The 23,311-nt window shown below is 40.0% G+C and overlaps 1 protein-coding gene across 1 annotated transcript in view; it reads left to right on the forward strand.

Moving 5' to 3' along the window:
* Positions 1-1,405: 1,405 nt before the first annotated feature.
* FAT4 (FAT atypical cadherin 4) overlaps positions 1,406-23,311 on the forward strand; it is a 165,236-nt gene continuing 143,330 nt past the window's right edge. Inside the window, exon 1 of the mRNA XM_049631149.1 lies at positions 1,406-7,263. Coding sequence (XP_049487106.1) covers positions 2,089-7,263 — 5,175 coding nt within the window. The 5' untranslated portion in view covers positions 1,406-2,088. The remainder of the gene's footprint in view (positions 7,264-23,311) is intronic.

Below are 23,311 nucleotides of genomic sequence, written 5' to 3' on the forward strand. Positions count from 1 at the left end.
GCACAGCAGCTCTCTCCCCTCCCATCGAAAGAGAGGAGGCAGGAAATGGTTAAAGCAAATCTGCACTGTGCATTCCCAGACAGGCTTTGCTTAATCCTTCCTCCCCGCTCTAACAGACCCTCACCCCCCGCCTTTCTTTTATTTCTCTCGACCCCCTTACCCCTGAGTTATTACTAGCATAACAACCTAACGGTCTTCCCTCAGACCCCGCCACTAAAGTTATTTATCTGCAAACCTGACCCCACCCCCATCTATCCTGCGGCAGCTTTTTGCTGTTATTGCTCTGACGCCGGCCAAGATTTGACCAAAAAGAAAGGAAAAAAAAAAAAAAGGGAAAAAAAATCATCCCCCTTCTCAGCGCCTCCGACTCGCCGGGCTCCCACCCCCGACCGCCTACAGTCCTCCGGGAGGCTTGAGTGATTAGCATCCTGAGAAGCCAGTCGGAGGCCCAAAGAGCCGGCGAGCGCTCGCGGTAGGAGTGCCAGGCGGGGCTGCCTGAGCTCCGGCCCAATGGGGCTGGGGTGAGGGAGGGGCAGTAGGTGACAGGACCCGGAGCTAGGGGGAGTCAGGGCGAACTAAAGTGCGGGGATCAATGAGCGGCGAGCAAAGTTTCGGAGTGCTGCTCCAGCTCGCGGTCTGCCCTCCCCCTCTGTTTGTGTTTCAGCGACGGTCGCTGCGTGCGTGTGTGTGTGTGTGTGTGTGTGTGCGCGCGCGGTTGTGTGCGCGCAGCGGGGAAGAGGCGGGGAGAGCGTGAGGGACCAGCCGGAGGTGGCGAGCGGCTCGCTGAGCTCCAGCTCCACAGCGGTTCCACCTTCATCCCGGGCGGGCGAGAAGGAGAGCGCTGACAGGCGCCGTCCGGAGCTGCCACGGGCGCCGCCACAGCCCAGCGCCGACTTCCCCGCCTCCACCGCCAGCGGTGAAGGAGAAAGAGGGACCAGCCACCCCCCTCCCCCCCGCCCCAAACAAAAAGACTCGTGGATTACAAAGTGAAACTGACACGGGACAATAAAAGCAAAGATAACGCGGGCAGGGTCGAGGCGCGCTAGAGTGGGCGTCTGACCCGGGCCGCCGGAGAACCGATCCCCCTGGCATGGTGAGGGGAGGGGACCCGGGGGCCGCGCGCTGCTCCTGCCCGACCCCTGCGAGGCCCAGAAGAAAGGGGGACGAACCTGCACTCGATTTGGATGTACAAATAATGAGTCGGCAGGCACCTCGGCAGAGGTAAAAAAAAAAAAAAAAAAAAAAAAATGGTGGGGAGCAGTGGATGTTGCCTGCGCGCGACCACCGGCTCGAAGCCGCAGCAGGGGCGGCGGCGGCGGCGGCTGGAGGCGAAGGGACGGAGCTGAGCGCTCCCGGGTACCGGAGCCCTAGCTCCAACGCCAGCGCTCCGAACGCAATCTCCGGCTGCAGGAGCGCCGACGCCGGCGCCGGGGCTCGCAGCGGCCACTTGTGCAGCCCTGTTGGAGGGGCCTTGCAGCCCTGCTGTTGAAGAGTGGGGACTCGAGGAAACCCATCGTCTCCAGCTTTGGGGAAAGGAATTCGATAATCTCCTGGTGCCCCACCGCCCCCTCCCCCGTGCGCAATTGTTCTTTCCACACGTCGCTACCGCTACCGACGTTTGTTCTTCCTTGCCTCTTCGGTTTCGTCGCCCCGGGTAAGTTCTAAAGTTTCTGAAGACAATTGTTTGCAATGATTCCTCATATACCTTGAATACAAGCAACCTCTCCCGATCCACGTCCATACCCGGGCGAAAACGGTCAGACTGTCTGGATTCTAAAACAAAGTGAAAGGCGGGGAAGAATGTAGGGGGGTTGAGAAACTTTTCTGGGAATTCATCAGCGCACTGGAGTGTCCCGCGGAATGCCTGGACGCTTTTTCGTCAGGGCATCTCTCTCGTCCTACAAGTCCAGATGGCTACCTGGAGCCTTTCTCTGACGCGATTTGCTTTTGCTGGGCTGGAGGGTCTTTGAAATAGAGCTCGCAGAGCTATCGGCCTCAGTATTTGCTGGGGCTACCTAATCCCTGCTCTTATTCTTTTCGCTTCGTTTCTTCCTTCTCTTCATCACACCGTTCCAGGGAGCCAGGACCATGGACTTGGCAGCAGACGGGGCTCCTGGACGCCCGTGGCTCCAGCTGCCCACTCTGTCGGTATTTCAGCTCCTCCGGGTCTTTTGGCTGCTCTCACAGCTCCCCGGGCCGGCCCGGGTCAGCGGGGCCGAGCAGCGCCAGGTGTTCCAAGTGCTGGAGGAGCAGCCTCCCGGCACGCTGGTGGGCACCATCCAGACGCGCCCCGGCTTCACCTACCGGCTCAGCGAAAGCCACGCCCTGTTTGCCATAAACAGTAGCACCGGGGCCCTCTACACCACCGCCACCATCGACCGCGAGAGCTTGCCCAGCGACGTGATCAACCTGGTGGTCCTTTCCAGCTCTCCCACCTACCCCACCGAAGTGCGAGTGCTGGTGCGGGACCTCAACGACAACGCCCCCGTCTTCCCCGACCCCTCCATCGTGGTCACTTTCAAGGAGGACAGTAGCAGCGGGCGCCAAGTCATCTTGGATACGGCCACCGACTCGGACATCGGCTCCAACGGTGTGGACCATCGCTCTTACCGCATCATCCAGGGCAACGAGGCGGGGCGCTTCCGCCTGGACATCACCCTGAACCCGAGCGGCGAGGGTGCGTTTCTGCATCTCGTGTCCAAGGGCGGGCTGGACCGCGAGGTCACACCGCAGTACCAGCTATTGGTGGAAGTGGAGGACAAGGGCGAGCCTAAGCGGCGGGGCTACCTCCAGGTAAACGTGACTGTGCAAGACATAAATGACAACCCCCCAGTTTTTGGCAGTTCCCACTACCAGGCGGGGGTGCCTGAGGACGCGGCCGTGGGCTCCAGCGTCCTCCAGGTGGCGGCGGCGGACGCGGACGAGGGCACCAATGCGGACATCCGCTATCGGCTGCAGGACGAGGGAACTCCCTTCCAAATGGACCCCGAAACGGGGCTTATCACGGTGCGGGAGCCCCTGGACTTCGAGGCCAGGCGCCAGTACTCGCTTACCGTGCAAGCTATGGACCGAGGCGTGCCTTCCCTCACTGGGCGTGCCGAGGCGCTCATTCAGCTGCTGGATGTCAACGACAATGACCCGGTGGTGAAATTCCGCTACTTCCCCGCCACCTCGCGCTACGCCTCGGTAGATGAGAACGCTCAAGTGGGCACTGTGGTGGCTCTGCTCACCGTGACGGACGCAGACTCGCCCGCGGCCAACGGGAACATTTCCGTGCAGATTCTAGGGGGCAATGAGCAGCGCCACTTTGAGGTGCAGAGCAGCAAAGTGCCGAACCTGAGCCTCATCAAAGTGGCCAGCGCCCTAGACCGAGAGCGCATTCCTTCTTACAACCTGACAGTTTCGGTCTCAGATAACTACGGGGCGCCCCCTGGCGCAGCGGTCCAGGCGCGTTCTTCTGTGGCAAGCCTGGTGATTTTCGTAAATGACATCAATGACCACCCTCCTGTCTTTGCGCAGCAGGTGTACAGAGTGAACCTGAGCGAGGAGGCGCCCCCGGGAAGCTATGTGAGTGGAGTATCTGCCACTGATGGCGACTCTGGTCTCAATGCTAATCTGCGTTACAGCATCGTCTCTGGCAATGGACTAGGGTGGTTCCATATCAGTGAACATAGTGGCCTGGTGACCACTGGGGTTGCTGGGGGCTTGGACCGTGAACTCGCTTCCCAGATTGTACTGAATATCAGTGCTCGGGACCAGGGGGTTCACCCCAAGTTTTCCTATGCCCAACTTGTAGTGACTCTCCTGGATGTGAATGATGAAAAGCCAGTATTTAGCCAGCCAGAAGGGTATGATGTGTCTGTGGTTGAGAATGCCCCAACAGGGACAGAGCTACTGGTGCTCAGGGCAACTGATAGGGACCTGGGTGACAACGGGACAGTGCGCTTCTCCCTGCAAGAGGCCGAGACTGACCAGAGATCCTTCCGCCTGGATCCTGTGTCTGGGAGGTTGAGCACTGTCGCCTCCTTGGACAGAGAGGAGCAAGCTTTCTACTCCCTATTGGTCCTGGCCACGGATCTGGGCTCCCCTCCCCAGTCCTCAATGGCTCGAATAAACGTGAGTCTCCTGGATATGAATGACAACAGCCCTGTGTTTTACCCAGTCCAGTACTTTGCTCATATCCAGGAGAATGAGCCTGGAGGAAGTTACATCACTACAGTGTCTGCCACTGACCCAGACTTGGGTCTCAATGGAACTGTCAAATATAGTATATCAGCCGGGGACAGGTCTCGGTTTCAAGTCAATGCTCAGAGTGGGGTTATTTCTACAAGAATGGCCCTAGACAGAGAAGAAAAAACAGCTTACCAGTTGCAAATAGTGGCTACTGATGGTGGCAATTTACAGTCTCCCAACCAGGCAATAGTAACCATCACTGTACTGGACACTCAAGACAACCCACCTGTATTCAGCCAGGCTGCCTACAGCTTCGTGGTCTTTGAGAATGTGGCTCTGGGATATCATGTGGGTAGTGTGTCTGCATCTACCATGGATCTCAATTCCAACATCAGTTATCTCATTACTACTGGGGATCAGAAAGGTATGTTTGCTATCAACCAGGTCACTGGGCAGCTTACCACGGCAAGTGTGATTGACAGAGAAGAGCAATCCTTTTATCAGCTGAAAGTAGTGGCCAGTGGGGGCACAGTGACTGGAGACACTATGGTTAATATAACAGTTAAGGATTTGAATGACAACTCTCCCCATTTCCTCCAGGCAGTAGAGAGTGTAAACGTGGTGGAGAATTGGCAGGCAGGTCACAGCATTTTCCAAGCCAAAGCCGTGGACCCTGATGAAGGTGTCAATGGCATGGTACTCTATAGCCTGAAGCAGAACCCCAAGAACCTGTTTACTATCAATGAAAAGAATGGTAATATTAGTCTGCTAGGTCCCCTGGATGTTCATGCTGGTTCCTACCAAATAGAGATCGTGGCATCTGATATGGGTGTTCCACAGCTCTCCTCTAGTTTCATCTTAACAGTTTATGTTCATGATGTAAATGACAACCCACCCGTGTTTGACCAACTCTCTTATGAGGTCACCCTTTCTGAGTCAGAACCTGTGAATTCTCGATTCTTTAAAGTGCAAGCTTTTGATAAGGATTCAGGAGCGAATGGTGAAATTGCCTACAGCATTGCTGAAGGAAATACAGGGGATGCTTTTGGCATATTCCCAGATGGTCAATTGTATATAAAGAGTGAACTGGACCGTGAACTTCAAGACAGATATGTTTTACTGGTTGTTGCTTCTGACAGAGCAGTGGAACCCCTTAGTGCTACTGTGAATGTTACTGTAATTTTAGAAGATGTAAATGATAACAGACCTCTTTTTAACAGTACGAATTACACATTTTACTTTGAAGAGGAACAGAGAGCCGGGTCATTTGTGGGCAAAGTAAATGCTATAGATAAAGACTTTGGGCCAAATGGAGAAGTAAGGTATTCTTTTGAAATGGTGCAGCCAGATTTTGAGTTGCATGCTATTAGTGGGGAAATTACTAATACTCGTCAGTTTGACAGGGAGTCTCTCATGAGGCAGAGAGGGACTGCAGTGTTCAGCTTTACAGTCATTGCAACAGATCAGGGGCTCCCTCAGCCTCTCAAGGATCAGGCTACAGTACATGTTTACATGAAGGATATAAATGATAATGCTCCCAAGTTTTTAAAAGACTTTTACCAAGCTACAATATCAGAGTCAGCAGCCAACCTGACACAAGTTTTAAGAGTATCTGCCTCAGACGTTGATGAAGGTAATAATGGACTTATTCATTACTCTGTAATGAAAGGAAATGAAGAAAGACAATTTGCTATAGACAGTACCTCTGGTCAGGTGACGCTAATTGGCAAATTAGACTATGAAGCAACACCTGCCTATTCCCTTGTAATTCAAGCAGTGGATTCAGGTGCAATCTCCCTCAATTCAACCTGTACCTTAAATATTGATATTTTAGATGAAAATGACAATACCCCTTCTTTCCCTAAATCAACGCTGTTTGTTGATGTTTTGGAAAACATGAGAATTGGTGAACTCGTGTCTTCTGTTACTGCAACTGACTCAGATTCAGGTGACAATGCTGATTTACATTATAGTATTACTGGAACTAACAACCACGGAACTTTTAGCATAAGCCCAAACACTGGCAGTATTTTTCTTGCCAAAAAATTGGACTTTGAAACACAGTCTTTGTACAAATTAAATATAACAGCAAAAGACCAAGGAAGGCCTCCTCGTTCATCTACAATGTCAGTGGTTATACATGTGAGGGACTTTAATGACAATCCTCCTAGCTTTCCTCCTGGGGATATTTTCAAGTCTATTGTTGAGAACATTCCCATTGGAACGTCTGTCATTTCAGTGACTGCACATGACCCTGATGCAGACATTAATGGGCAACTATCCTATACGATCATTCAACAGATGCCCAGGGGCAACCACTTTGGCATAGATGAAGTCAAAGGCACTATATATACTAATGCTGAAATAGATCGGGAATTTGCTAATCTCTTTGAGTTAACTGTAAAAGCCAATGATCAAGCTGTGCCTATAGAAACTAGACGGTATGCTTTGAAAAACGTGACCATTTTGGTCACAGACCTCAATGACAACGTTCCAATGTTTATATCACAAAATGCCCTTGCTGCAGACCCTTCAGCTGTGATTGGTTCTGTCCTGACAACAATAATGGCTGCGGACCCAGATGAAGGGGCTAATGGAGAAGTGGAGTATGAGATCATCAATGGGGACACAGACACCTTCATTGTGGATCGTTACAGTGGAGACTTGAGAGTGGCTTCAGCACTGGTGCCTTCACAGCTGATCTATAACCTCATAGTTTCAGCAACAGACCTTGGCCCTGAAAGGAGGAAATCAACCACTGAATTAACCATCATTCTTCAAGGCCTTGATGGACCTGTTTTTACTCAACCCAAATATATAACTATTTTGAAGGAAGGTGAGCCCATTGGTACCAATGTAATATCAATAGAAGCAGCTAGCCCTAGAGGATCTGAAGCCCCAGTGGAGTATTATATTGTTTCAGTTCGTTGTGAAGAAAAAACCATTGGACGTCTCTTTACTATTGGACGACAAACTGGCATAATTCAGACTGCAGCCATTCTGGACCGGGAGCAAGGAGCATGTCTTTACCTGGTGGATGTTTATGCCATAGAAAAGTCAACTGCTTTTCCCAGAACACAGAGAGCAGAGGTAATGATTTTGTAGTCATTTATGAACTACTTATTGATGTGCTTTTTAGAAAGATTGTTCTCTTTCTGTTTGCTTTCTACAATTATTTACCTTCAATGTTTACTGTTAATAATACTGGGAGGAGCATATAAAGTGTTCTGTTACAAAAACTAACAAGAATCACATAAAATTTAGCTTTAATCCTGGTCAAAACCAAACAGTGAACAGTTTTTATCTTATACTTCACCTCATTGCAATCATATGTATAAGGCCAAGGAGAAATCTAGCCATTTCATAAGTGCAAAACAAACAAACAAGCAAAAAAAAACAAAACAAAAAACATGTATCTAAATTAAATCAGTGCACTAATTAGACACCTCTCAGTAAGGAAGTCTAGTAGAGAATGGGCAATTTCAGGCTTAAATTTCTATTCCAAACTGAAGAAGTTTGGTAGAAATCAGCGTTATAAGCATAGTTTTTTGGGAGGGGTGTAACGCAAACACAGTACAGACTGGCAGTTTACATCAGGACAGTGTTAGCTTTCACATCCTCAGCAGTCTTGGCAGCTTCTTTATAGACAGTGACTAATTTTAATGTGCTGAGCCAAGTTTGGGGGAGATTCCTGATTTCATCTGCTTTTACACTGGAGGCACTATCTTCTGACTTAGGGTAATCCTTTCTCTTCCCTCTTGAATGAAAGCGTGTAATGTGCTGTGAATTATCAGAGATTAGAAGGTGCTTCTTGATACAAATATGTGTTCAGCACTATGCTATAGGCACATGTTGTTCTGTCTGCTGATGGGTAAGAAGTTAGGGTTTCTGGCCTATGCCAAGAGAATTCGAAGCCTGGTCTTCCCTGGGGTGTATTTTAGGCTACTACCTCTATGTATTACTGATTTGTGTTTTAATTAAATTACTTCCAAAGTTGTTTTGATAATCAACTAGAAATCACACAGCTATCCTCTGGAAAGCCCTTGTTCGCTGTTTTCTAAGTTTCTTCTTTTCCTCCACTCCCCTCAAAGACATTCTAGTGTCACTCAGCCAAAAACACAAAATATCAAGTGTGGTTTGTGATACTTGGCAGTAACCCAGACACAATATACTAGTAAAATTGAGGCTTACGTATTTGTTTTCTTGCTTTCTTTCTTTGGGGGGCGGGGAAGAGGTGAGGGGTTTTCTTCATTTAAAATGTTCTTTTGTTATTACTATCTTTTTAATCCCTTGTGATTTTTTTTTTTTTGTAATAGCTAGCTGTATCTATTCTGCACATAGAGCAGCATCTTCATGTCCTAGAGGATATTAGAGATATAATTAGAGATATAATTCTTAATAGAGATATAATTCTTAGAGATATAATTCTAAGTGCAATTCAGTTTTATCTTACATACATAGCCCTGAAGGGACTTGTAACCCAAATGTCCTCTTTTACCTAATTAGCTTTTTAAAGATCTTAACACATGTCTTATATGGTGAACTATTTGATGTAACTTAGCCCATGATTTACATGTAATTTTATATTAATTTCAGGTCATCCCTCACATTAACTGACCCTCTATTTCCACCTTCCTTCTCAGGGATTATTTACTAGGTAAGGAGATTTAAGTAGTTTGAAAACTGAAATATTTATTCAAGATGGGCAATTAAGTCATTTTAGACTTTAGATGAATTTATTAAACTGTAAAACAAATTATGTTACTGGCTGTTGTTTGGTTCAATGCATTACAGTTTATTAGAACAACATGGAGAATGAGACTAAATGCTCACTGGTATCATTAGATTTATTTTGTCTTGTTATTTATTCATTAAATATGCAAAGAATGACTTAGCTTAAGTTTATTAAATAGTACTGTCTCTGCAATAGGTATGAGATTAAAAAGTAATAATTATAAGTCATTTTGCTAGTAATAGGGAATAGTATGTCTGTTACTTTTTTAATATCAAATAACACCAATATAAAAAGTTGTTCATATTAACTGCACCCTATTTATTTAAAAATCTGAGGTAACTCTTTATGGTGATTTTTTAGAAGAAAAAAAAAAAACCTTTAGGGGTTTTTTTTTGAAAAAAAAGGGTTGAAATTGTAAACCAAGTTTGAGTTTCCAAAGCTCCAACCACTCCTATAATTAAAAGCAAATGTGTTTCTCCAAAGAATATTGAAAGCAGTAGTTGGAAGCTAGAGTTTCATATTATTGTTGGTTGTATCATTCAAGTATATATAATAAAGTTCTTTTTCCCTTCTGCTCAATTAATTTACCATGATTGTGCAGAAATAAGTTATAAGTTACCTCTGGTTGTCAGAGATGATTTTTCAGTTGTTCTCAAGTGCAAACTTTGCTCTAATACATAAAAAAAAAAAAAAAAAAAAAAAAAAAAAAAAAAAGATTCATGTGCACTGATAGGAGCCTGGGTTGCTTACTCAGGTTTCTGGCTAGAGTCATGGCTGATCACATTCCATTGGCAAGCAGAGGGTCAGTGGGTAAAAGAGAAATGATTTAATCTGCATTCTTTTTTTTTAATCTCTGACACTTGTGGAGAGAGGCAGGGGACTCTGGCTCTGATCTTGTTCATTCCAGATTTCTGTCCAGTTGTAAACCTTCACTTACTCTACTTTGCACATCTAAAACTTTGATATAAATAGGAGTCTTTAAAGACTGGCTTCTGAGTCGCAGATACAAGGTTTATTATGCTTTTGGGTCTTAGTATTCTTAGAAAATCTTGATTATGTTAGAACAACTGATATAAAGGTTGTATTGTTTTTCTAGGTTCAACAAAAAATAGGGATGTAGTACTTCAATGAACATTTCTTTTTAAATACATATTGTATGGAAACATAGAACTTAGGGACTTGGTTGGACCTCAACCATGTCAGAGGTTTTGTTTCATTGATCTTTATTATCTCAGAGTGTAGTATATACCTGAGGTGTAATAGGTGCTCAGTACATGGTTGTTAAATGAGATTATAGAAGAATTAAGACCAGAATATGTTTTCTTTTGCCTCAAGAATAACTTGACAGAGAGAAGCTGGGGAAATGGAGGAAGTTAGTAAACTCCATCTTGACAATGAATTGAACTGAGAACATAAGGATGTGCCAATCATCTCTGTTCTACTAGCGTATTGAGAATTGTCAGAACACTCAAAGAGGAAAGGGAAGCTTAGGTGGGTGGTGTCACATGGAATAAGGGTTTAAATGGAAGGAGATACTGTGTGTGTGTCCAGCTCAAAGCTATCAAATTTGTTAGTCTCAAGACCCCTTTATGCTCTTAGTAATTGTCAAGGACTTCATAGGGCTTTTGTTTAGGTGTGTCTTACCTATTGATCTTTGTCATTTTGAACATTAAGACTGAGAAAATTTTTTAATATTTATTAGTTTGTTTAAAAATCATGTTAAACACATAGTCTTATTTTATTGAAAATGCTTCCCCAAACTTAAAAGATAATGGAAAAAGAGACATTATTTTTTTGTTTTACATTTTCAGAAATCCCTTTAATATCTGGCTTAAGAGAACCCAACTGGATTCTCAAATCTTCTCATTCATTCTATTGTATTACATTGTTCTGATTAAAGTATATGAAAAGAATCCATCTCACTCAGGTCTGTGAAGTTGGATAAGGGAGACATATGTTATTTTCAGATGATTGTCAATTTTCTTTTGATACTACACCAGAAGTCCACAAGTGGCAGCTTCCTAAAACTTACAGCATGGAATCTGAAACCCTCTTAGTGAACTTTTCATACTTTGTTACATAAAAATACCTTGTCTGACCTTGCATTTTGAATGGATCTTTTTTACCTATGTATGATTTAGAAATATCAGGAATTGATCATTTGGAAAATATTGGCATAACCTGTAAGAATCTTATCAAAAAGATCTTTATATATGGACTCTCAACATCCTGACAATGCTTAGAAGTTTTTCAGAATTTGAATTTTTACTTGAAAGCTCAAATTTTCTTTATCAGCAACTTATATTCTTGTTTTCCATGAGGTGTTGGGTTCCCTTCGTTCATCCGCTAATGAACAAAAGTCTGCCACACATATCCAGGTCTAAAAATGTATAGTTTCCCTGTCATTTGTTCTCTTAAGTAAAAACTGTATTCCATAAATAAAGCAGCTCGCTTAGCTTGCAGTGCATCAGACACCTGCTTTTCTTTGAGACAACTCCAGTACTGAGGTACAGATTCATGATTCTTTGTGCACATTCTCCTATTTGTCATACAAAATGTTGAAAACATGGAGTTTTGAGGGCCTAGATTTAATACATTTAATAATTTTGATACTTCTTCAAAAATTTTTCTTCGGTTTCTAGGTGAAACTGGCACTGCATTTTTTCTGTCAGTGCCTCACAGTGAAGAATACAATCGCTGCTGGAATACTCTAGAGCTACTGCTTTAATTTGTGCCAAGGCACCAGCGGTTTTACCCATCATTGCTTTTGCATCTCTAGTATACATGTCAATACAGAGAAAAAGGCGAGCACTGTTTGGCATTATTACAAAGACAGTTTTGACTTCCCAGGCCTCTCTAATGGGTTTCTGGTATGCCTTAAGCCCCATTTGCACCAAGGGAGAACCATTGGCCTAGGTAATGAGATTTTTACATTTCCGTTTAACAAAGGCCACCAGAAATAGTCTATTAAGAGCGTGTTTAGGATATTAGGTGAACGGATTATGACATTACCAACTAGAAATGAGTTGCAGCAACTGGATACTTAATTAATTTTTTATTTAATTTATTTATTATTGGATACATTAATTTATTTTCATAATGAACACCATCGAGATTTCTAAAAGGAATGATGGGACATATGTAAGATTAGTGCTGAAGACCCAAGTTTAGAAATGATTGTCTTCGGGTCACAGGGGTGGCTCCGTCGGTTAAGTGTCTGACTCGATTTTGGCTCAGGTCATGATCTTCTGGTTTGTGAGATCCAGCCCCACGTCAGGCTCCATGCTGATAGTGAGAACCCTGCTTGGGATTCTCTCTCTCTCCTTCTGTAGAGACAGCACTGCCCCTGCTCACGATCTCGCTCTCTCACTGTCTCTCAAAGTAAATAAATAAGCTTAAAAAATAAAAAAAATAACTGGTTGTCTTCTAGAGGCTTTAGAAACAGAGTTAGTGGCCCTTAGATTAAATGTCTGTGTATCTTTTGTATCATCCCTTACAGGGAAAATGTAAGCAACAGAACTGGGTAAATAATAATATTAAAGTAATAACAATAGTAACAATTATAATAACATGTATTGAGTATTGCTATGTTCAGTCATTGTGCTAAGTGCTTTGAGAATGTATTATTTGAGCCTCGTAACACTGGTAATATCATTCCCACTTCACAGCTGTGGAAACAGTCTCAGAAAAGTTAAATAATTTGCTTTAATTCAGATAGATAGAAAGGAAAATCACACCCGGACTTGCCAAGTCCATAGTCCATTATTTGTATGCACACCTACTATTCTGTAAAGCCAGGGCAATCTGTGGGTTTAGTTAAAAGAATGGCGCTTTACTCTGTAGATTTGAGTGTATGTGTGTGTGTGTGTGTGTGTGTGTGTGTGTGTGTATATATATATATATATATATAATGTTTTTAGTAATCTTGTTTTCATGCCCTTATTTATTGTTAAACAGTCTTTGAAAAGTAGTATTATATATTGTCTGAACTAAGGGAAACCTGGTTTTCACCTGCTTTAGTCATGGCCATCAGCAGACTCTTACATCTTTATGGGTCAGTTAGTGGTGGTAGCAAGCCCAAATCGGGACATGTGGAGGTGCCTCTGGAGCAGACAGGAAGGGTCAGAACAGGAGAGGGGACCTGGAGACAAATGAAGGGCACAGGCATTGGTAGTGCCTCTCCTAATCCACAGTACTGTACAGTTTGGAAGTAGTTGCTGTGATTTACTAAGGTGGAGAATCCATTTTTGGATTAACAGAGGACAAATCTTACACTCCACGGAATATGATGACGTTGGAATGGATGGACTGTGAAGCCTATATTAAAAGGAAGAAAACATTTTATTGCTTTTTCTGCTTTTGATCTCCAGAGTGTTCTTTTAAAAAAACAACCTGTGATTTTTTCCGATTTTATTTTTTTCTTATTGATATGTTTTTAAACAAGATATCGTTATTAAATTTTCAAGACATGGGCAAATGTGTATTACAAACAGGAGTACTGATGGCCAATTAAGCTCATGCTCCATATTTATACATGGCTTCAGGAAGCTTGATTTGGTCTCTCTGTTTTGGTAATAGATTTCCATAGACATAATCTATCTTCTGATTAATTTATAATGTCTTTTTTTGTGCCTTTATTAAAACCCTAATCATTTTAATTCCTTTTTGTTCCAATAGATTTTGAGACGACTTGTCTAAGAATATTTTGGAAAAGTATTTATGTACTTAGCGTTTTGTGGAATCAATTTTTCATTGTATTGTCTACAGCTTGCACTTTGTCATCATTACAATGAAAAACTACCTAGGAGCCTCATTAGCTGTGAGGGACTGTTGAATTAGTGACTATAAAGGATTCCACAGGCCCCAAGGTGGGTCCTCTATTCCAAGAATTAATAAATCTAAAGTTCAGCTTTTTATAATAACCATGAAAGTAGGTAGTATTTAGAATTAGGAGCTTGTGAGTAGATATAGGAAAAAAAAAATAACTGGCAAATGATTTGGGCCAAGATGAGTTTAAAAGTCCCTTAAAGTGTCCTCGATATAAACTATGGTAAATACCTTCTAATGCTTTCAGGCTTTAAGCAGTCTGTGACACCAGTGGCCTGTTTTAGTAGATTAAATAAGAAGGAGAGAGTATAAGGAATGGAGACAAATGAAAAAATTCTATTAGACAAATACTCTTTATAAAGTACACACATGTAATATATTATATATTACCATATATAATATACGTGAGTATGTATGCAACCATTATGCAAAGACTGTTGGATTTTCCCTTGTGTTAAGATCCTGAGACAAAATGGGACAATAAAGTCATAGGGAAGAAATATAATCTAATTGGCAGATAATAAATATGTGGTAATCAAGAATTGACTATAGGCACACAGTCTTTTTCAATTTCCAGACAGATATCCATATTTAAGAAACAATCAGGGAGTAAAAATTAGACTTTAAGGAACAATTAAAGAACACTAATTGAGGAACATTTACAAACCCTGTTTGACAACTGGCAGTTGGGAACCAATGGGGTTATTACTGATTATTTGTTTCAGATTATTTGATATTTTTCTGAAATGTTTTGTCATTTATAGATTTTAACATGTCAGACAGTGGTAAGCACTGGGCATTGTCTTGCCTTCACAATACTGTTGGAGACTCATATGACAACGTCCCATCACTTGACAAATGACAATTCTGAGGCTAGTGGAGGTTAAGTTTATGGATCTGGTTTACACTGGAAGCAGGATTTGAGCCCAGCAGTCTGACTCCACAGCACTGACGAACACTATGTATTGTAAGAGTGTTGATACTTTCTGTAGTCTCATCTGCATACAATATTTACTGTGTAAAAAGTTGTTTTTATATTTTGATATTTCTTCATACCAGTGGCTGAAGAAATACAGGGTAAATTTAAATTTAAGTAATGATCTAGTGGTAGGATTACTTTAGCTCCCTATTAATCTTTATTTCAGTTAGGCTTGAACAAATGGACCTATAATCTGTACGTTCTTCATTTTGATTTCCCATTCTTCCAGTTACTGCCTCATTTATTATTTTCTTCCCTTTTCAGCAAAATTTCAAAAAGTTGCCTATACCTGCCTTCTCTCTTCTTACTATCTCTAAATTCACCTCATCAGGCTTCCCTGCTGCCACTCCAATGAAAATTGTTCTTACCAAGGCCACCATGATAGCCACATTTCTACAACCAATAGTCAGTTCCCAGTGCTTATTGTATACATACTTCTAAATAATCATACTGTGGATTTTTAATCCTATTTCTTTGACCAATTTCTTCTCAATTTTCTTTACCAGCTTCTCTCTATGTTCTTAAATTCTAAATGTTGTAATATCCCTGGAATCAGTTCTTGAAACTCTTCTCATTTCAATGTACACTTATTTCCTTGAGGATCTCAATCAGTCTTATGGTTTCAAATAACATATACACATTGATGACTCCGAAATTTTGTTTCTACCTTATGTATTTCTCCTGAATCCCATTTTTTATATAACCAACCACTTATTCATCATGTTTGATTGGTTTCTTATTAGATATTTTAAATTAAGATTTCCAAATCTGACCTCCTGATATCTTCCCCAATAAAAATCTGCTTTACTCTTAGCCATCTCCTTCTCAATTAATGGCAATTGCAATCTTCTAATTGTTCAGGTCAAAAATCTTGGAATCATCTTTGACTCCTCACCACCTTACATACCATCTGTTTAACTAATCTTGGATCTTTTAAAAATATGTCCAGAAACTGGATCATTTCTCAGCACTTCTACCATTTACTACCTTGGTCTAAGACCCTATCATCCTTTTATTAGATTATTGAAGACATTTTCTCATTAATTTCCAAAATCCTTTCCTACTATTCCCTTCCCTTGCTTATCTGCCTTACCCACACTGGTGTCTTATCTGGGTAAAACTGGTGTCTTATCTGGGTAAAGCTTATCTGCTTTACCCACACTGGTGGGACCCTGGTGTCCCACACAGGACTTTCTAGGTACACATCTGCCTTGGAGCCTTTGCTCCTAGCCCTTCCTTCCACATAGAACATTCTTTCCTCTAGATATCTATTTGGATAATTTCCTCTCTTCCAGTATTTGCTTATATCTCACATTATAACTGAGAATTAATCTTCCTTTACTAACATCACTGTAGCCACCTCCTCATCCTGCCTTCTCCACTGTAGTTTTTCACATTCTTCCCCTATAGGATTTACCCTCACCACTTCTTCTTATCTCCCAAATGCTAAATGTTGGAATGCCCCTGGAATCAGTTCTTGAAATGTTTCCCTTTCTAATCTATACTATTCCAATGAGAAGTCACTCCATCTCATTACTTTCAATTATCTATCTATCTATCTATCTATCTATCTATCCATCCATCCATATATCTATCTACATGCTTAAGTGTGTGTGTGATATAAGTTACTGATCTATAATTTTGATTATGTCTTTTTCCCACTAGAATGAAGTCACACAAGGACAGGTATATTTATCTGCTATGTTTACTGATGTACCTCAAGAGACTAGAAAATTACTTGGAGCATAGTAGGCACATAATAAGTTTTTGTAGAATGAATGAATGAATGAATACATGAATGGGTGAATGAATGAATGAATTAAATGAGCTTCCTACTTCTGTCCTTGACACTTTAATTGAGTGTTCCAGTTAGAATGATCCTTCAAATGTAGATCAGGGGTGTTTTGGTGGCTCAGTCAGTTGAGCATCTGACTCCTGATTTTGGTTTAGGTCATGATCTCACTGTTCATGAGATCAGATTCCCACTTGGGACTCTCTATCTCCCTCTTTCTGCCCCTCTCCCACTCATGCATTCCATGCTTTCTCTCTAAATAAATAAATAAACAAATAAATAAATAAATAAACAAACTTTAAAAAATAAAAAAAAATAAGTTACAGGTCAGATTATTTCACTCATTTGCTCAAAAGCCCATGACTTTCCATTTCACTCATAATGAAAGTCAAATCCTTACAGTAATTCATAAGGCCCTATGTGACCAGCTCTTGTTGTTTACTTTTCTGGCTTTTTTTTCTCCTGGCTGTTCTTACTGAGCTTGCTCAGCAACCACAGTGAGGGCTCCAGGCCCCAGCCTCTGGTGCTCCAGCCTTAGTGCTAGCTGTGCCCTCTGCTTGGACTGCTTGCCTTGAATTTATCTCACATCTTTTCTCAAAGTCACCTCAAAGTTCTCCTTCCCTCAACCTTCCTTTTTCTATTTTCTTCTTTTTGTTTCTCCTTAGACTCTATCATCACCCACCATAACACATATGTTACTTCTTTATTTTGTTTATGACATGTCTTCTCTCCAAAATATATGTTCCATACGGGGGAAAATTTTCATCTGTTTATTACTGTTGAATTCCCAGCACCTACAATAGGGCTGGCCCTATTCAGACATTCAGTAAATCTTTGATAAACTAAGGAATTACTGTTGAACACATGGCTAATATGCTGCTTAAATGCCAGGAGCTCAAGTCAGAGATGCATGCTGGAGTAAAGGAGTCATTTTTCATATCTCAAGCCAAGCTATGGAGCTTCTTCTGAAATTAGTGAAGCTAGCTAATTGGCATGGATTGATTTTCCTGGATATAATGACAGAGGCTGTAAAACTAGACTGGCTACAAAAAAAAAAAAAAAAAAAAGCCTTGTAACCCAAAGTCCAGAAATCATTAGTGTCTGAAGTACAGTGAGATCACTAACTCTTATTTTATAGATATTTTGATGAAGTGGAACATTTTAAAATATATATTGCAACGTAGCTACACTATGAGCAGGTCTTCTCATTTTCTTGGAACTTACCTAGTTTTGCTTTAGAGAGCAAATCTTAACTTACGGTAAATCATGTAGCTCTTGAGCAGAAAGATGAATACATAGACTGTTTTTTTTTTTTTTTTAAATTAGTACTTTCAATATTAGTAAATTTAGGTATTGTCATTCTTTTTTTTTTCGAATTTACTATCCTTGATCAACATTTCACATCAATAATGTTAGTAAATCTGATTAATAAAATACAGCAGAGAATATGTTGCTTAGTAATTCATCGTGACTGAGGTATAGTGGGCAGAATGTATGCTTTTGATTTGGAAAAATCTCAATTCAAAGGTTGTCACAGCTACTCTCATGTTCCTCCTGTATAAAATTTGAATTACAATACCCATTTCATAGCTTAATGCAAAGGGAGAAAAAGAGGTACTCAGTAAAATTTGTAAATTCCTCCTCTTTTTTCCAAAATACAGATATGCACAGAACTATTAACATTAAAGAATACTTTCTATTTCTAAAGTGTTGTGGAGTGCTATCCTCCTTTCCCCTTGACTTCCCTAACAGGTCTGTAAGGAGGTAAGTCAGGTGTTCTCTTCATTTTAAAGACAAGGCACAGAGAATTTTATGATTTTGCGTGTGGTCACAAATCTAGACCACATCTGGGTCTTTCTGACCTTTGGTCAATGTGCTTGACATGCAACCACATTGTCCAATCTGTGGTTAAATTAATGCTATTTATCCATGTGCCATTTTATTGTTTTTGACATAATTCAATAATAGTTATAGTCCCTTAAGTGGAGCAATTTATTGATCCAGAAACTTTGTTTAGAAGCTTAGATGCTTATGAGACATTGTCCATATCATTTTGAAGCCTTGTCTTTGATTTAGATGGGACATTTTCATCTCTCCAGTTTTCAGTAATGGTAGTGAAATATCAACTAACATGAAATTGTGTGTTTATTCATGAACTTATTTTGAAAATATTTTTTGTCAACTACTTAATGCAGTTCTCTTAATGGAAGTCCAATTGTCTTCATCAAACAAAGATAGAATTATCTTTTCTCAAAATTACCTTGATTTTTACAAACACAAAAATTCTGGCAATTTCTTAAGTGAGAGTTATCTAATTCATAGTTAAAACATTTCCCTGAAAAGAAAACTGTTCTGTTACTTAACTGAAAATTTCAAAATAAGCATATACCCAGAGACAATGGCCTTCCCTCTTGCTTGGGGTAGTGTTCTATAGCATATAACTCTTTGAGCTTTAGTCAAAATAATTAGAGTTTACATTTATATATACATTCACTTCATTCTACAAAGGACATGAAACAGATTACAATAAAAGAAAAATAATTTAACGAATCTTTAGGAAGTAAAAATAAGCGATCGCTAAAGAATCCTGGAGTATATGATTAGTGCACAGAAATGTATGGCTTAGGTAGCCCACTGAGTTTATGTTTGCTTTCTAAAGGCCAAATCAAAGAAATGAGATGAAGTATGTAAGTCATAGTGTTGTAAGACTAAACAAGCACATACATGCATAAGTGTTAACAAAAAAATATATAGATTTAAACTAACAAACAAAATGTATATAGATTTTTCTAAACCTCAGGACCTAAGGGGAATTTGTCTCACAGATTCTTAAAAAGAGATCTTATTTTCTTTGTCAGTGGTACTCTCACTAGTACAATGACAGATTTTCAACATCTCTTTATTGCAATGTCTTTCACTTTGGGTTTATGGCAAATTGTAAAAGTGTGATCTTGACAAATTATTTATGTCTGGGTCAGAAGAGATTCCCTATTGGTAAAGTGCTTATGTTTGGCTTTATTTCATGTGGTAGGTTAATATTTTATAGTCAAACAAAGAGCATTCCTGTTGGGGTTTTCACATTAACATATCTGCAGCACATCACAGGGAAAACCTGACTTACAGTGGTTTTCAGTATAGTTTTAGCTTAATGTATGAGGAGACTTGTATTTTTAAAGGCATAATTGGTAAATGTAAGGCAATTATTTAAAACACTTACCACATATCTAGCAATCTGTGTCTTAGATCATTTCTAAGAAACAGATTCAGTTACTAAATGTTACTTGAATTGACTGTATTGCTATATTGTAGCATTTTTCATTAGCAAGAGCCTATGTCCTTTAATTGCTGCAAAGAGTTAATTCATAGGCTAGTTTTTAAGATGCTACCTTACATTCTTCACTAAGAAGATTAAAATACTATTTCATGTGTATGACTAAGTAGGGCACAACTGCTCGTATTGTAATGGCAACTTAGTATTTTATTACTTTGCATAATAAAATAGGGAAAGTTATTTGTTTATCCACTGAGGTTGTAATTAATTACAAGTAAGTTAATTACAATGAATCCTTAGTATTTGAAGTCTGAGCCTGGCAGATTTAGAACACCACTTGACCTCTGACTTGCTGGAAAATGAAGGAAGTAGGAGTAAAAATTTTCTTTATAGGACAAGGTGGTTTGGGATGGGAGGGACAACATAAGCTTGCCAAAAATTTGGGTCAAACTGAACACAGATGGCTGGAGCTGATAGAGGTGTCTATGATTGTAATTTCTTCTCAGCACTTTTTTTTGTGTATCAGTGTGTTTATACTGAGATGAAGAATATTTTGTTGCTCAGCAACTAAGAGAAAATACATTCAAAGAATCCATTTTTGTTTTTAAAAATGATGTGGTAAATATTATATAGTGGAGCAGTATTGCTATTGAACAGTATTTCCAGGAGATCTTCTGGGAGAGAAGTGTTTGTTACACATTATCTAAATTTAAATAAATCACATTGTACATTTTAATTCTTAGCTTGTCTCTACCTTCTACCTCACATAGTATTTGAAAGAAATGGCCTAAGTAAATGTATTATATTAGTAAACAGTATAAGTTTTAATCACAAGGCAAACGTTTGAAGAAGTAAAAATATGATTTAAATTTTATTTTCGTAACTTAAGTTTTTCTAAATTTATTTTTCTTCTAATTTGATTAAAGAATTTAACATGTACTTTACTTTCTGAGGGAGTCCCGTGTTATTCTTAATATTGAGTGCAGTTGTGCATGCATGGTTAAACACAAAAATAAACATAAATTTAGGAGTCAGAATAATTTTGATCAAATCTTGGCTTTACCCTTTCATGCTGTGTGACCTTGAAGCAGACGCTAAACTCCTCTGAGCTACAGCGCCTTCATCTGCTAAAGGAAGGGAATTCTAACCACTTTACTTATTAAGGGTTGGGACAAAAATATCCAGTACACATAGCAGTGCAGACTTTCCTAAGACTGTTTGGTTTACTTTTATTGATGCTGCGTTCAGTTGCTCCTTGTGTGGTCCAGAAGGCAATGATTAAAAAAAAAAAAAATGTAAACAGCTACTGGTATGTAAATAGCTACTGTTTATAGGAGAATTGTGATGACATTTCTAATGATACCATGCAGACAGGAAACAAAACCAAACTTATACGTTCTATTTCCTAGTTTTAGGAAAAATATTAAAGGAAGCGCATTAAAAATTACCTCTGTGGTAATTTTCTTCATTATAATATATCAGGTTGAAAAATAATTTTTAGTAACAGTGATTACTGAGCTGAAATATATAACTAAGGAAATAAAGATTATTAACTATGACAGGGAAATGATATAGTTTTCAAAATCTCAAGTTTGCCTACGATTTAAGTAAATTGCAGGATTCTTCTTAAAGTTTTAATATAATACAGAGCCAGATGAGCATTATCCAATTTATACACTGTGTTCTGATAAGAGTTTAAAATATTAAAGTCATTTTCTCAATATTTGGAGCATCTCAAAACAACTTTCTGACACAGATTCACAAAAAAGGACACTGATGCTTTGATACCTATTTCACAGAGCTGCTTAGAGAGATAAAATGAATAAATGTACACAGGATATTCCCCCAAAGTATTAGGTCACCTTTTCATTTACATAGATGGTAATTTTGTCTTTGATCAGGCGAGATATCAAAGATATCTCAAAGATGTAACATTGAGAACTGCATAAATGATACCTCATCTTTTTCTTCCTGCCTTCAAATGAGAACAAATTTGAGAGCTTTCTTGCAGTTTTTACCAGTAGAGAATTCAACCTACTTAGGATTTCCAGTTTTCTTCTAAGATGAAAGATAGACATAGGATGAAGAGATATTAGTCTTTTTCCTGGCCATTTGCCCAAATGTCTATGTTCACCTTGCTAAATCTTGTTTCTGCACATTGCCGCTTAGGTGATAACCAAGGACTTCTAAATTAGGACATTGTTATGATTTTTTAAAATTTGTATTGAAATTCCAATTAGTAAACATACAGTATAATATTAGTTTCAGGTTTACAATATAGTGATTCAACACTTTCATTCAACACTGGGTGCTCATCACAACAAGTGCACCCCTTAGTCCCTGTCACCTGTTTCACCCACCCCCCCCCCCCCCCCGGCAATCATAAGTTTGTTTTTTTTTGGTTATGACCTTGTTCTTATTTTTTTATTTTAAACAATGTATTTGCCTTTGTATTGCCTTCCCATTCTCAACTTCCATTCCAGTATTCAATATGCCAGGCATACTGTTCAGTACTAGAGATTGACATTTGCATTTTCCAGATGCACACTTTCAAGAGACAACAGCATCGTAGGAAGACAAAGATCACCTAAACCATTATCCGAAAACATAAAGGCTGCTATGATGAAAAAAGTTTTACCAGTTAATTGTAGCATCTGCTTTTACACAATTGAGATTATTTATCCTACGTAAGCGTTCAGTGACTGCCTTTCTAAGGCTGTCTGCATAATTTGAACTACTTGAAGTAAAATTATTTTCATGGTCCATATTCTGAGAAAATGTCTATAAATCCCTATGTAAGTGAACGGAGTTTGATTTAAGGTATGCCCACTATTGGCCTCATCCCAGTGATACTGTAGTGTAGCTGATGTAAGGCTGCTTCTCAGTCCTCATGTGTGCTCCTTCCTTACAGCAGGACACAGGTCCATTGTGTGCTGCTCCCATCTCTGCCCGTAAGATCCATCTTTGCCCTAAATGCCTCGGCACATGACGACATTTGATGACATATTTGTACATCTTGCTCAGGAACTATGTTCATTCATCTGTCTTCAACATTATTTCCATCCCTGCTAATAGCTATTAAACAATAACACCATGGTTATTAAATAATTATTATTAAACAATAATAGCAACTGCGCCTTAAACAATATGAACTATTTCTTGAGAACTGATGGCTACCTATGCTTTTTAATTCAAATCTCAAAATAATTCTATGAAATAGATGCTGCTATTAGCATTTTACAGATGAGAAATCTTAGGCTTAGGAAGGACAAATTTGATCACTTTGAGTCATACAATTAGAAAGAAAAAGAGCAGGGACTGGAACCCAGGCATGAACTGCAGAACTCATCCGAGCCAATAGTACAATTCAGCTGAAGTTGTTAACAAATTTATCAGTTTGGGAACTTTTAAAAAAAGTCATTAATATTTTCATTGTAATGGCATATTATTTGTAAATTACATACATACATATGTATATAATTGCATAGATGCTTTTTAAGCTAACACTTTAAGTCTTTTTTTTTTGGAATGAGT

The sequence above is a fragment of the Panthera uncia genome, chromosome B1 (genome assembly GCF_023721935.1).
Source record: "Panthera uncia isolate 11264 chromosome B1, Puncia_PCG_1.0, whole genome shotgun sequence".
NCBI classification, from domain to species: Eukaryota; Metazoa; Chordata; class Mammalia; order Carnivora; family Felidae; genus Panthera; species Panthera uncia.